Source organism: Marmota monax, unplaced genomic scaffold, assembly GCF_021218885.2.
Source record: "Marmota monax isolate L192 unplaced genomic scaffold, Marmota_monax_Labrador192_F-V1.1 WCK01_AAM20220418_F8-fsc00089, whole genome shotgun sequence".
NCBI lineage: Eukaryota > Metazoa > Chordata > Mammalia > Rodentia > Sciuridae > Marmota > Marmota monax.
The window spans coordinates 6,578,839-6,594,275 of NW_026694744.1; the positions used below are offsets into that span (position 1 = coordinate 6,578,839).

A 15,437-nucleotide genomic window follows, 5' to 3' on the forward strand; every position below is an offset into this window, starting at 1 on the left:
ATTTCATTTGACTTTTAATTGAATTACCATGTGCTAGTTCAAGTTTATGCACATTCCCTTCTGAACATATTTTATGTACCCTCTAATTGATTATAGTATAATTTAGTTCTAGGAGATAAAATGCAACAACTCAGAAGCTCAGAAAAGTTGTTACAGAGTCAGGATCAAGCAATTGAAAGAAAATGTGTAGAAATGTCCATGCCATGTTCAGTCAAAGAAAACCGTTTGATAAACATCTTACTGAAAGTGTAAAAGCAGGATATTCAGAGAGTACCTAATCAGTAAGTGATAGTAAGTAGAAAATGATTGTGCCTGTTTTTACTAAAATGTGACATAAAAATGTCATTAACATTCTCCTCACATAAGATACTATGTATATGCATTTATTCTTTCAAGATTCTTTTTTTTCTTTTGTTTTTGTTTTTTCTTTTGACTTTTCATTTATTTATTTATTTATCTTCTGTGGTGCTGAGAATTGAACCCAGTTCTTCACACATGCTAGGCAAGTGCTCTACCACCGAGCCGCAACCCCAGCTCCCAAAATAATTCTTAAGCTTCCACAGAACAATTGATTTCCAATTCTTTTATCATGAAACCATAGTCCTTGGTTTCCCTCAGCACTATACAACATTCTTGCAACAGAAGTTTGATATTCGACTGTCAAGAATAGGTTCCTATGATCATACAGGTCTCTGTGTTAATGATGGCTTCATAAAAGGCAAACCATCCTTTGAATCCTTTGAAAAAATAGTTCATTTGTTAGTGAAACAAAATGTAAATGGTATTTTCCCCTCTGTTGGTTCCAACAGAAGGAAATAAGGAACTCACCAACTCAAAAAAGGCCAAATATAAACAAATTTCAGTTGGATGGAACTGATGAAATGATATTTGTTTATATTATCAAAAGTAATTGAAATAAATGCCCCTAATTTTTTGTCAAGATAAAAAGCACTTTCAAAAGTAGAAACTCTTTGGTTTGTGGGTTTTTATCCTTAATGGTCACACAAAAGATTATTAAGCAACATTTATATTTCACAAGAGGACTTGCAAGAAAGAAGATAGTATTGTAACATTTCCTAGACCTCTCACCTGTGCAGAACTGCAGAATATTTTCACAAATATCATCTCAATAAATCCACCCACCAGCTATGAAAGTCGCCCCCCTCACCCTCTTCTATTGAGGCTTAGAGAAATTTAGAATGTCAATTCAAAAATCACACAATTTAATTAGTCACTCTTACTTTATTGGCCAACTCTTTGAACAGTCCATTCTTTCTGCATGTGTGTGCTCAGAAAAGAAACATGTGTCTCTATGAGCACTGTTGGAGTTCTATCTTCCTGACACTCACTGATAGTGAGTTGTCTGGAATCACTGACCAATTCAGGATAGTGGTGGGTAGTCACATCAGGTAGACAAATAGAGAGTGCCAGAAATTTTTCATCAGTCATATCTTGATCCAGTTAAAAGAGAATCTTTGCATGGAGGCTTATTTAAGGATTACCCAATAAAATCGAATTGGTGGTTCCTTAGAACTAGATTCCAAGTATGCAATATGTTCTAACTCACTCACCATTCTACTTTATTATACCACTCCCTAGCACTCTGAACTTTTTTTTTTTCCCAGAACACTATTTTAAAAAGAATAGCTAGGACTGGGGATATAGGTCTGTTGGTAGAGTGCCTGCCTCACATGCATAAGGCCTTGGGTTCAATCCCCAGCAACACACACACACACACACACACACGAATACTCTTTATCACTTTGTCTCAACTAGTCTGAGAGATGGAGAAGGGTAGGAATATGTCTTTATTTATAGACTTAGTATAAAAATTAAGGCAGGGAATCCTTCTGGTAATTGACAAATCTAAGATAGCCTTTGTTTAAATTTTGTCATCTTTTAAGCCTTAGTTACAAATATCAGGGTTTTTAGTTTCATTATTTGCAGAATAGTCTTCTAGTTTTCTTGTTGAGTATCTTAATAAAATATAAAAATTCCAACATATCAGAATTAGTAACATGCATAACGAGTGTGCAATAGGTTGATTTCTCCTTCTCATAATTACAATTAACCCAAGTTCTCTTCTATCCCTTAGCCCTTCCTCCCAATACTCTGGTTGTGATTTTTGAACCCCTTGCTTCCATCATTAACAGGAAATGCACAGATAGTTTTATTTAAGAAGACATTTAAACTTGTATATGTATATTTAGTCATGGGAATGTGTATGTGCGTATATGCATGTATATTTACATGTAGTCATGGATATAAATACATATATATTCATAGCCAGGTTGTGTAGACTCTGAGGATCAAAGCATTATGTTGTTTACTTTTCCTTCTTGGGGTCTGTGCAGACTTAATACCAGATGTTACACATCAAAACATTTCTTTTGGTGGACTCTGAACATTGAGGTATGTTATGTGACTGCCACTTGAACCATTGTTTTTCAGTTACGTGAGGAATTTGACCGTGGGATTGACGTATCTCTGGAAGAAGAGCACAGTGTTCATGATGTGGCAGCCTTGTTGAAGGAGTTCCTGAGGGACATGCCAGATCCCCTTCTTACTAGAGAGCTGTACACAGCTTTCATCAATACTCTCTGTACGTAGTATTTGTGGGAAAGTATCCCTGGAATACTGGGATGTCCAGCTCACTCATGAAATGTGTTTGCCAATAACTGTTTTTGTCCTTATTCACCAGTCTCTAATGAAGGTGGTATTTGGGGAATTTTCTGAGGTTTACTCTAGGTAGAATTATCAAGAAGAATTTGCAATAAAACAAATGGAAATAGTCAAGAAGAATTTGGTATGCTTTCAAATGACCCCCAGGACAGGAAAAGGTGCTATAAATTGAAGCTTGGAGTACCAGTGAGAGAACACATTGAGTCTGTGCCTAAAAATGAGCTGATAATTCTAATACAAGGAAGAAGGAGTCAAAGAAAGCAGAAGGAGGAAAGTGGGCACAAAACATTTCAGAGGAAGTAAGATGGCATAGCTCAATTTCAGGACTTTTAATGTACCTGCTTCTGGGGCTGCAGATAAAGACTCCATGGAGGTCTAGGGAGAGGAGAGATAGGGCAGAGCTGTGTCATCCTGCATACATGTCTTCCTCCAGTGCTTTGATTCAAAAGGGATCACAAAAGAACAACAAAACCGTGTCTTTGTGATATGTCTCAGGTATTACCAAAAAAAAAAAAAAATCTGTCCCTTGTGTATTTCTCAACAGGAAATGACCTCAAATCCATTATAAGTTCAAATTTCAGAACATCTACCAATTCGAGGCCATTGTTAGTAAATATTTACCAACAATAGACTGAAATCCATTAAATCAGGATGAGTAATGCCAGAGAAAGGAAAGAGATGAAAGTAAGAGGAATAGAACCGCCTTTCTCATGAAGTCTCTAGATGTTCTATTTCCCCAGGTCTAATTGTTCTTTCTGTCATAGAACCTTATGACAAAATTGCTAAAGTAATGGGAGAAAGGTGAAGGCATAAACTGGCTTTCCTTGGTAACTTCTTTGTTAAGTCAGTTGAAAAGAGGTCATTCCTCTTCCCTTCCTTCTCTGTGTCTGAACCATGTGGGCTCCCCTTGTTCTCATTTAGAGCAATTCTGTCTGCCTTTCATAGTGTTGGAGCCAGAGGAACAGCTGGGCACCTTGCAGCTCCTCATCTACCTTCTACCTCCCTGCAACTGCGACACCCTCCATCGCCTCCTACAGTTCCTTTCCATCGTGGCCAGGCATGCTGATGACAATGTCAGCAAAGATGGGCAAGAGGTATGGACCCCTTCACTTCCATGGATGCTGTGACTCTTCCTTTCTCCTGGTTTTTAAAAGGGCAATCCATTAATATGGCCATCAGTTGAAGAAAATTACACCTTCCATCTCTGACCTGTCTATAAAGAAAGAAATCAATACAAAATCTTCTCTGGAGGGCAGTCCCTAAATGCACATTAGCCTCCTTGTATGCTTCAAGGATGCTTCCAAATGAGACTGTCATTTTCCATGATGATGCTTTACTCAAGACCCTGAATTTTTGTTTGTGAAGAGAAGACAAACAACGTGCTATAGAGGTGGTTGCAATCATGTGAAAGTAGAGCAGTGGGGGTGAGAGGAGGCTACCAACCTTGTAACTGGTTTGATCTGATTCTTTAACTTGGAGCCCAAAATTCTTTAACTAACATCCCCTTCTTACTCTGTTAGTTTGTCTCTGGGGGTCTCATCTGTACTAGGAGCTAGAAGTCCAGAACTTCACTGAGAGGAGTCTTTTTTCTCCTTAAAACTCCCCCTTAATAGGGATTTGCTGAATGCAATAGAGAGTCTGTCTTCTTCCAAACCAGATGTAGAGGGCAGTGGAAGGTCTAATCTTTGCTGTTGCATCTCAATGTCACATAGTGTCAACTGATAAAGGAAGGTTAAGCATAGTCCCACAGACCATTTAGGCATGTTCTGGTTGAACCTAGATACAACTCAGGCCACAGTGATTACCTGATCTGAGGTTTGTGGCTTTATTTTTTGTTTGGTCACACTCATGCTTCAAAATGTTTTTCAAGATTTTTTTTTTTGGTTTCATCCTTGGACAAAGGAAGTGTTGGTTTCTATTTTAAGTGGCCTACTAGCAGTTACTCTGTTTAATCTTCACTTTCACAAAAAAGCCCTTTCCCCTCTGATCCCATGCAGTCAAACATCTCCTTGCCATCAGATTTCCCAGGAGGGCTCAAACCCTTAAATATACTAACTTAACATGCACTGTTAATCAACAAGAAGAAGCTACAGCCACCCCAAATTTACTTAATCATAGGAACTTTTATTTAAATAACTGTTAAACAGAGCTCAGCTATATTGTGGATTCAGTTCTGGTCTTGTCAAATTTAGTTCCCAAAGTAGATGGTCATATGCATTTTTTCACTCTAATCTAGAAAAGCAATTCTGCATTTCTCCTCCCCCTCCTCCATGTGAGTGTGAGAATGGAACTTTCCTGAGTTAGCCATTTATCTCGATGGGAGTTATAATTAGTGAAACCCCTGCTAGCTTCAGGTTTCATAATATGACCCTGACACCTCATTTCAGCATACACAGCTCTTTAATGGAAGTACTATAATTCTCATAATTGTTACGTAGTTATATTACCTGTCTGGGTGTCAGCCTTTATCGACTGACGATTTAACAGAAAATGTAGAGTCATCTGCCTGATAACTAGGTAAAGACAGAGCCCCATGTCAGAAGGTACACCCGTTGCCGCTGTGACATTCCCTATGTGCTAAGTGAGAAGAAGAAGGTTGGGTCTCAGGTGATTAATAATGCATTTAGGAAAGTGAAAAGTCAGTCAAACTTTCTACAATATTGCCTATTTTAGAATTATTTTCCATTCCAAAGCTGAACAAGACTCCATTGCCTATGATCAAATAAAACATTATTTGATAGGTATAAGAAACTTACCATGTTGTAATACCAGCTACAATTTATGTCTCTCCTCCCACGTGCTGGCTTAGTAAATATATTTATATAAAATATTTATGTGTACACACATACACAAACACACAAAGAAATTCTAACAGGCAAAAGAGATATCATTCTCTACATATTTCAGGGTGGCAACTTAGGGCCAAAAGGGTTAGGTAAGTTACCCAGCACCTCACAGGGAACCTTCACTAAGGGTCATGCAAGTGGCACATTTATACATTTCATCACTCTGAGGAGGTGTCATGTACCTAATGATCACTGTAGATTTGCAGAGTTATTAGGACAATATCCTAGCAGATGATAGTAAAATATCATGAGGAAGGCCCTCCTTTTTCTAATTCACACAATGTTGTCATAATGGCTAGTGGTCAGATTGATTTTATGACTAGTAAATGTCCAGCTGTGCTTCAAACCCAAGCCATTCTAACTTACTGAGAAAAGAAATGTAAACTAGGATTTAGAAGAAGTAAACTGAAATTCTACTGAGGGTACATCTCAGGTTTTTATAGCTTCTGCATGATTGATATTTGGCACCAAGTATTTTTTCTTGTGGATGCTGCCCTGTATGCTGTAGTTTGTTTAGCAGCATCCCTGGCCTCTACATATTAGATAGCAGTAGTAATATGCCCCACACACAAGCTGTAACTGCCAAAAATATGTCAAACATGCCAAGTCTCTACTTGGGTTGAGAGGAGTCAGAATTACCCCTGATTGTAAAGCTCTGGTGGTTCTATAATCCACTGACTATGTGTCCTTGGACAAATCTATTTGCCTTCCTAAACCTGTATCTTATCATCTAAACTCAGGGAATGTAAATTCCAACTAGGAGCCAGACACAGTGTGCACACCTATAGTCCCAACTACTTGGGAGGATGAGGCAGGAAAATTGATTGAACCCAGAAGTACAAGACGTAGTAAGATTCTATCTCCAAAAACTAAATTCTTTTCAGACACTAAACAGTGTATTAGGCCTAATTTGCTTTAAGTAATATAAAAATATCCTGGTAACAATAAATTTGTACAAAGAAGCAAGGGATCATGAAGGTTTCCAGACACTCTTGGACTAAACCTTGCATCAAAATGAAGGACTAATAGCCAATGATTAAAATAAGAACATTATTGAAACATAAGAACATTATTGCTTCCCTGAAGAGGTTTGAAGTCACATGAAAGCAAACAGCCAGTGCAGCCATCTTGGACTCAAGTAAACACTACAGAAAAGAGTCAGTACTGAGAAAACAAGAGGAAATTGGGCCATGTTCATAGAGTAATTCATTCCTCTGTTGGGTTAGGTGATTGTTTCTACTAAGACCTGAATAATTGGAAGGCTTTGGTAACAGGTGATATAATTCATGCTGTAGATTTATTTGAGACAGGGAGAGAATGAGTTAGGAAGCTTTTTATCAATAGCAATACAGAAAACAGCAATTCCTTTTAAAAATGTTTCCATTTAAGGATGATCTTGGTATTTGAGTCTTGTATGTCCTGAGTACCTTCCCTGAGTTCCTCTAAACCAGTTATTGCCATTTAGGAATTTTTCCAATGACTCTTCTGATATGCTGTGGCATCTAGGGGGTGCGGGAGAGGTGAGGACACAAGGTAGAGTTAGGGAATGCAGTGCAAAGTCACTGTCAAAATTCAGAGAAGGAATGAACATGGACCAGAAGAGTTAGGAATGGCTCCATGTAGGAGACAGAATGTAAGCAACATATCAAAGGGTGCATAGGGATTGAGTAGATGGACCACATAATCATGGCATAGGGTTAGGAGTTAGCTAAACTCCTTGAGTGCAAGTTAAGGGTGGGGATAGAAAAAAAAGAAAAAGTTTTTATGTTTAAAAGATTTTAGTTGGTTTGGCATGAGCAGGAAGAGAACCCCAAATGGGCAGACTAGAGAAAGGCTGCAAATCTAATTATAAAATAAGGTCAAGAAACAAAGCATTTTCCAACTTATCTTACCAATTTGTTAGTTTATATTATCCAGTTGTTGTTGTCACTGTTTTATGGATTACAAGAAGGAAGAGAACTAAACCAGATTGTCAAGTAGCCCTAAAGCTCACACGTGCTCTGTCAACACCTTGCTGCATGACCTTGTTATGATGAAACAAAGGAAGAGGAAGGAGCTGGGGAAGGTCTAAGCTTCCTCATCTATAAAGTGAACATAACATTTCCTTTCTAGTAGGTGCTTGAAATCCAATACACCATTAGCTGGTGGGACTTGAAAGATATCTAAAAGAAGGCATGAGGAAAATTATTTACTAATCAATCAGTGCTTTTCTTGAAGCAAAAATAGTGATATTTTATTGAATTGTGGTGTTTTGCTCTCTTGTTTTATTCCATTTTGTTTAGTTTGCTATTTTCTTTGCCACTTAGTAAAAAGAGAAATTCCCAAATCTAAGAAATATTTCATTTCTTCTAGAAACAATAGAATAGAAACAAAATTGAAACCTCCAGAGCATTGGTTTTTCAGAGAATCCAAGAACCCCCTGGCATTGCATGGAAAGCGTGGTGTGAATATGGGCTCGTGTGGTGAGAGAGTCCATAGTTGGCATAGAGTTCTCAAAGGGTTTATATACAAGGCAAAAAAGAACCAATGTAGAGCTGAAATGACTGATCTTTGAGGAGGTAAATGCCTCTGGGAAGTGGTAAATTGGCTTTGGAACTTTGGCAGGATCAGTGCCTGCCTTGCCTCTGCCTCCTCCAGCCCAGCTTTAAAACTCATTTTCCCCATCTCCCCATGCCACAGCAGGGTCTGCCAAGCCTACAGCTAACTTGAGGAGGTGCACTCATGTGACAGAGTATGAGGCCACCTGGAGTGAGGCCAATAGCATCCCTTCTTACTGCACTGACTCCTAGCTCTAGCTCTGGGGCCACCCCATCTATAAAATAAAGACAACAGCAGCTGCTTTGGAAGCTTATACTAAGAAAGAGTTGAAATAGTCTGTGCAAAGCCCCTATCCCAGAGTCTGTACACACTAAACTTTTGATAAATGTGAGCTATTTATATGAGGCTTAGAAAATGATCCAGGTGGCTTATTTAGTGAAGATAAAAGTTTTCCTTGTATTGGCTGGCTGATTAAATAATGCAATCATGTCCTGGCCTCCAGTGCATGTACTATCTACCTAGACATACCATATATGTACATTAAAATATAGGCTGAAACATGGGGAGCAAGGGTGGAAGATGTCTGGGAGCAAATCCCCTTTCCAGTTTAAATAACAATAAAACGGAAAAACAAAGCAAAACCAAAAAGTGGTAACAAACCACAGCAGCCTGGTCTGCAGCTGGAATCTATGTGCAATTTTACAGACGGATTGTATTGCATTCCCAGAATAGCAACCAGAGAAGGATAGAGCGGAAACAGAACTCTGGATTGTCCTTGTACTAAACATTCTTTTAAAAGAAAACAAAATCTTCCATTTGTTAATGTTAAAAATGGATAAAACCCTAATATTACTTTAAAGTGGGGAGGGGAAGCACTAAATTTGCCTCTGAGTTCTAAATGGAGGAATTTGAAAATGACACGGATTTGATTTTATCCTTAACCATGAATTTCCAGGAAGAGAAATGAAAACTTGTCAAGCTTTACATCAACAAGATAAAAGAAAAAAAAAAAACAAAAATTAATAAATGAATGATTTGTTTTTCTTCCGAGAGAGAGAGAAATGGAAGGTTCTGTGTTTATTGCACAGAATAGTTTCCCTTGGCAGCAAATCATTTACCTGAAAACGGCCTCACCTTCTAAAAATAAAGCAAGCCGTGTGCCACACTAGAGTTGCTGGACAGGTGGCCAGCAGCTCTGTGCTCGACAGGAATTGGGCAAAACTCGGGGACCTTCATCTCAGCTGTTCGTTAAGACTCATGAATTCTATGCTGACACCCATGTACATCTCAAAGGCTGTGTATATCTTCCCAGAGAAAACATCCTTACCCTCAATAGTCCTAAATTTTCAGCTAGAATTGACAAGAGAAATAAAAATTCACACTGACCAGTAGTTCTCAACTAGGGGAAATTTTGTCCCTCAGAGGACATATGGCCATGTTAGGAAACAACTGGATGTGGAGGGATACTACTAGCATTTAGTTGACTAAGGCCAGTCAACATTCTGCCATACAGCGCAGCCCCTGCAGCAAAGATTTCTGATCCCAAATGTCACTAATGCTGAGGTGGAGAAACCACAGCCTAGAGAAACTTACCCAGATTCTCTCTCGTATATGAAAAAAAGAACCAAATGAGTAAAAAGAAGTTCTAGGGATGGTGTTGTAGCTCATTGGTAGAGCAATTGCCTAGCATGTGTGAAGCCCTGGGTTTGATCCCCAGCACCACATAAAAATATAAATAAACAAAAGTATTGTGTCCATCTACAACTAAAAATTTTAAAAAGGAAATTCTAAGCCTTTAAATATTCTCCTATCTCTTATTATAATTCAACTTATAGGAATTACTCCTAAGACAGTACTCAGCCAATCTCACAAAGCATCTTTGTGAGTACACTATTTTTGTACCATTTTTAATAATAACAGAACATTGAAAACAGCATAAATATCCATTAGTTGGCCGTGGTTAAAACAAATCAGGATCTATTCATGCAATAGGATACTAGGAACCAATAAAGGTCTAAAAGAGGACTGTTTTGAAATTGACAGATCAATGAAATATATATTTTAAGAGAAAATAAGCAAGGCACAAAATAATACATTGAATATATATATATATATATATATATATATATATATATATATATATATATATATATATATATATTTGCACAGAGAAAAGCATCTGAACAGTTGGTTCTTGGAAGTGATGAAATAATTATGGGCATGTGATTTCTATATGCTTATTTTGCTTTCTACTTCTTGATGTATCAAACATGAGTCATTTTTTATACTTCCAGCTAAAGAGTAGTTCCTTTCCTTTACCATGTATTCCCCTTTAGCTGCTCCCATCTTTCTCCCTCCTTCTCCATGAGACCTTTTTGAAGAAAGTGTCTCCACTCACTGTTTCTACTTCTTGCCACACCATCAAAATGGCTCTGAACTAGGCCATCAGAACCACCAGAGTTCAATCTAGAGGGGAGCATAATACCTTGGTGAACATCTACCACAGGTGATCACACACTTGGAATTCCCCTAGGATTTCTTTTCAGGCACAGGTTTCTCTTATTCTGACCCAGTCTTGGCCTGCTTCATCAGGTGCTCCTTAAGGTTGTTGGAGTCTAACAAAATCGACCTCAGACCTCCATGTTCCTTGACTACTCTATTTCCATTTTTTTGGTTTGTTTCTTCAAACATGGAATCGTCACCCTCAGCATTATCCCTCTCACTTTCTCTAACTCAATAATTTTGGATGCCTCTCTTCACCCCTACTTCTTCCACCTTAGTTGAAAAGCTAACCACCACTGTGGTGGTGTGTCTCAGGTATTCTCATTCCATTGCATGTGCCATTCCCTGGGCCATAGATTGTTAGTTGAAAGATGCAGCCTTTCCTGCAACACCCCCTGCTGCACTGAGCTTCCTGACACTCCTTAATGTATTTTCCATGCTTTTGTCATTGCTTATGGTGTTTATTGTGAATATTGCCCCCTGCCCCAGATTCTCTGCTTTTCAGCCCAGCAAACTCCATTCTTCCATCTAGATATTGTCCAAATACTGCTACCTCTATGGTAGTATTCCCATGGATTCTGGAGCTGACAGCTTTGTACTTCATGTTCAGTACCTGAAAATGATAGGCTTATTTCCTTCCTAGAATGTGAGCCCTTTAAAATAAGGGCTGTACTATGATTGTTGTCGGAAAAAAAATTAAATAGTATCCATGAAAAATTCCTAGCCTGGGATAGGTGCTGATTTGGATGGATCAATAAAAACATTATGGACTGATGAGAAAAGGGATGGATGAAGAGATGGATGGGTGAATATCAATATTTTTTTAAGTATAGACAGGATAGAAATTTTATATAGTACCAGTTTCATAATAAACACCTTGAAATTGCAAATTTTTATTCAATATGTTTTTGAACTCTGAGCTTCAATCCAATATATGAGACAAAACTAAAATGATGGTACCTTTCATGGATTCTGACAGAGATGATATTGTTCTTGCAGGGAAAAAATGGAAAAGGAAATAACTTTCTTTGATTGAATCATCCAGTATTTTGAAAAGCAAACAAAACTACAGTCTTTGTATTCTCTTCTCCAATAGGTCACTGGGAACAAAATGACATCTCTAAACTTGGCCACCATATTTGGGCCCAACCTGTTGCACAAACAGAAGTCATCGGACAAAGAATTCTCAGTCCAGAGCTCAGCCAGAGCTGAAGAGAGCACGGCCATCATTGCTGTGGTGCAGAAGATGATTGAAAATTATGAAGCCTTGTTCATGGTAGGTGGCCCTTATTTGGTAGAACATCTTAGTAAACTGCCTTTTGATTGCCTCTGGTGACATAATGAAACACAAATTCACTACCTTGTGGTTTGTAATGCTGATTGTTGAGTGAATTCATTGGAAGTTAGACAGTTTTGGTAGGAATAGAAATTTTTATAACATGATATTACTGTAAGTTTTTGATTCCATGTTTAAACAAACATTCCCTAATTATAAATTTCATTTTGTTGTGCCCTAAACAAGAATCATATTTTGGAGTCATTTAATTATTCGTAAAACAGTGATCCTTGTTCAAAATATTGATGAAACCCTTCTCTTTGGAATTCTGTCTGTGGTCCTTGTGAGTTCATGTGTTCATGAATATGTGTCATCCTCAGTGACAGTACCTTCTCCAGGGTCAATTTTGACATTCTGTGTCCTGTATGAAGCTTCACCTTTCCTTCCTGTGTCCTTCCCATGCCTTTTTTCTGTCTCTTGAACCCCATTGCTGTTCTTATTGATGTTTATCTTATTCAACATTGTGTTACGGTCATTTGTGACCATTTCCCCTAGTAGATTATAAATGCATTTAAAACAAGGGCTGTGCCCTTGTTATCTCCTCTCTGTATCCTCTGTACAGTTTTGGAAGGCCCTCCATCTGGCAAGCACTCAATAAATATTTTTTTGATTTGTATTGAATTACCAGTTCCTGTTTTCCTTCATAAAACTGCATTGCTTGCTCCAGCTTCCCTTGAAACATTAGAACAAATGCCAATTCTCTTCTATTTCTGTTCTCCACTCATATTACGTGTCAAAATTTACAGGAACTGTCTCCATGTTTCTTCTCTCATTTCTCTTGTCAATTTGCAAACACCATAAAGCCTAGCTATTCCAGTAGAGTCTTCTGTGACTCTTTCAATCAAGAATAATAATTGGCTCATTTGAATATTCTTAAGTTTGTCTATGCTTATCAAATGTCTTACATAGATCGATCTCCATGCTTGGCTTATGTTAATTTTTTAAATAAATTTGAGAGCTAGTGGTTTAGAATACTTGCCCTCTGTGTCTTACCTATATGATTATGACCAAATAATTCAATACTCAGTAGGTATCAATTTCAGCTCCTATAGAATGGGAAAAATGAAAATCTGATCTAGTTCCCAGAGTAGATGTCAGAATCATTTAATATGTGAAAGCATTATTGAAACTGTAAATGTCTATGTGAGTGTTTATTAATAATTTTATTACTTGGGCAACACAAGCTGCCTCAAATCTCAGTACTTTAATACCACAGATGTAAATATCTTGTTGACATGATATCTTGTTGTTGAATCAGATATTTGGCAGATAGCCTTGCAGGTGATAACTGAGGAACCACATCACTTTGCATTTTGAGACACTGCAATCCTTTAAGGTTTATGGGCAAATTTAGAAGAAGCATCCAACAAATATGCACTAAGATCGCATTGGCCAGAACTTATTCACAAGCCACTCCTAACTAGAAGAAAGACTTGGAAATGTATTCAGGCTAGATGCCCAGGAGGAAGAGCAAATGGACTTACCCACAGTGAAAAAAGTTCCCTGATGTAGAATGGTGTCCCATTCCTCAGCATCTCTCAAATATTGTCCCTGTGTAGCACATGGTAAGATCTCAAAACTGTTGAATTAGTCATCATCTCTATATAAATTTCACACTTCAGCCCCAATCCTCATAATTAATTACATATTTGGATGAATCAAATGTCTGAACTTTTCAACATTTTTGTCAAGTTTTAAGTCACATATCATCTTGCCAAGTAGTCTTGGCATTACTTCATGTTCTCTGAATTATTTTTAGCAAAATAATACCTCTCATCAATCTTAATTCTATTCTCTAAATTCTGTCTAAGCATAGTTTTTCTTTATATTAAACTATAAACCATCACACATTTCTTTTCACCTCAGATACTAACAAAACTCTTCCTGGCGTCCTTGAAAGTGTAGCTGCTGCCTCTTAATTGTGCCATCCTATTTCTCCCCGTTTCCAGCCACTTGTAATACTAACAGCAACAGGGGAAAAAATCAGTATTCCAATTTTTTCAACCTTCCCAAATCTAATCTTTTTTAAATTTTTATTTATACTTGTAGATGGACAGCATGCCTTTATTTTATTTGTTTCATTTTTATGTGGTGCTAAGGATTAAACCCAGTGCCTCAAACATGCTAGCAAGTGCTCTGCCACTGAGCTACAGCCTCAGCCCCCCAAATCTGATCTTTGTTTATCATTCTATGCAGGGATAGGTTTTGAGATTCTCTTAGGTAGTACTCGTGTGTGTTCTCAAGATATGGTCTTTATTTCTTAAAGACGACTTTCTTGACCACTTGGTCAAAAATGTAACTCCTTGTGCGGGGATATAGCTCAGTTGGTAGAATGCTTGCCTCACAAGCATAAGGTCCTGGGTTCAATCCCCAGCACCACAAAAAAAGTGCAACTCTTCCACCTCTGACACCATCCCCCCCACATATATCCTCACCTCCTGTTCCTATTCTCTGCTTTTTCTCCTTAGCACTCACCAATACCAATGGAGAGTTTTACAGATTTCTTTTTTTTAATGTGTTTCCTCACTAAAATGTAAATTTTTGTCCATTTCCATCTACTTTCTTTTTTACATCATGCCTGTGCCCAGGACATGGTAGAAAAAAATAAATATTGGTTGAATTAATTAATCAGTCAATGGTAGTTGTGTGATGTATAATTTCCCTGTTACCAATCCTTGTTCTTTATACATGTGAGAATCTTTGAGCATGGAGAAATGAAGGATACCTTTCTTAGACTGAATTAATCGACAATATAATCATTCTTGATAATAGGAATTGTGTATTGAGAAAAAGAACAGTGGAGTGAGAGGAAATAGGGAGCAAAGATTCCAAGCTGGATCTATAAGAATAAACTGTTGCCAGAAAACTTTACTATAGTCACGTCCCTTCTCCTCATTAGCTACATGATTTTTTTTTTAAGTGCCAGGAATTGGTATTGAACCCAGAGGCATTTAACCACTCAACTACATCCCCAGCCCTTTTTATTTTTTATTTGAGACAGGATCTTACCAAGTTGCTGAAAGCCTCACTAGGTTGCTGAGGCTGACTTTGACCTTGTGATACCCCTGATTCAGTCTCCTGAGCTGCTAGGATTACAAGCTATATGCATGCACCACTGTGCCTAGCATGATTTCATTTTCTTTGATTTCTTTGGTTATCAAAAGACTATGTTGAATGAGTGATATCCAAGATCCCTTCTCCTTCTAAAATTTTCATGATTGAATATCCCAGCACCAACTTCCCGTCTTTCTTGAAGAAAATTGCATCACATTTTGGATTTTCTTGGCATATTTGGCATTTCAGAATTTAGTTGGTTATTACCAAGGCTAGCAGTTGGTTCACAGAGCTGGTTTATGTGGGTAGACAAAAATGCAGCCATATATATAGCTATTTCATTTTGTTTTGGTTTTCTTTTTAAAGAAGCTTTTAGAATTGTTAAATTTTCAAACAAGGAAGGATGAAGCCAGTGGGTGGGGCCTGAAAGGTGAAAGTAGATAGCAATTGTGCAGCTTCACTTCTTGAAAGGGTTTATT

The 15,437-nt window shown here is 37.7% G+C and overlaps 1 protein-coding gene across 7 annotated transcripts in view; it reads left to right on the plus strand.

Moving 5' to 3' along the window:
• Arhgap6 (Rho GTPase activating protein 6) overlaps nt 1-15,437 on the plus strand; it is a 470,700-nt gene that overhangs the window by 430,320 nt on the left and 24,943 nt on the right. For all 7 annotated transcript variants that reach the window (XR_009224891.1, XM_046424258.2, XM_046424260.2 and 4 more), the window contains exons 7-9: nt 2,452-2,602; nt 3,628-3,776; nt 11,665-11,844. Coding sequence is in view for 6 of the 7 variants with exons in the window: in XM_046424258.2 (XP_046280214.1) it covers nt 2,452-2,602; nt 3,628-3,776; nt 11,665-11,844 (480 nt within the window). In the remaining variant the exon portion in view is untranslated. The remainder of the gene's footprint in view (nt 1-2,451; nt 2,603-3,627; nt 3,777-11,664; nt 11,845-15,437) is intronic.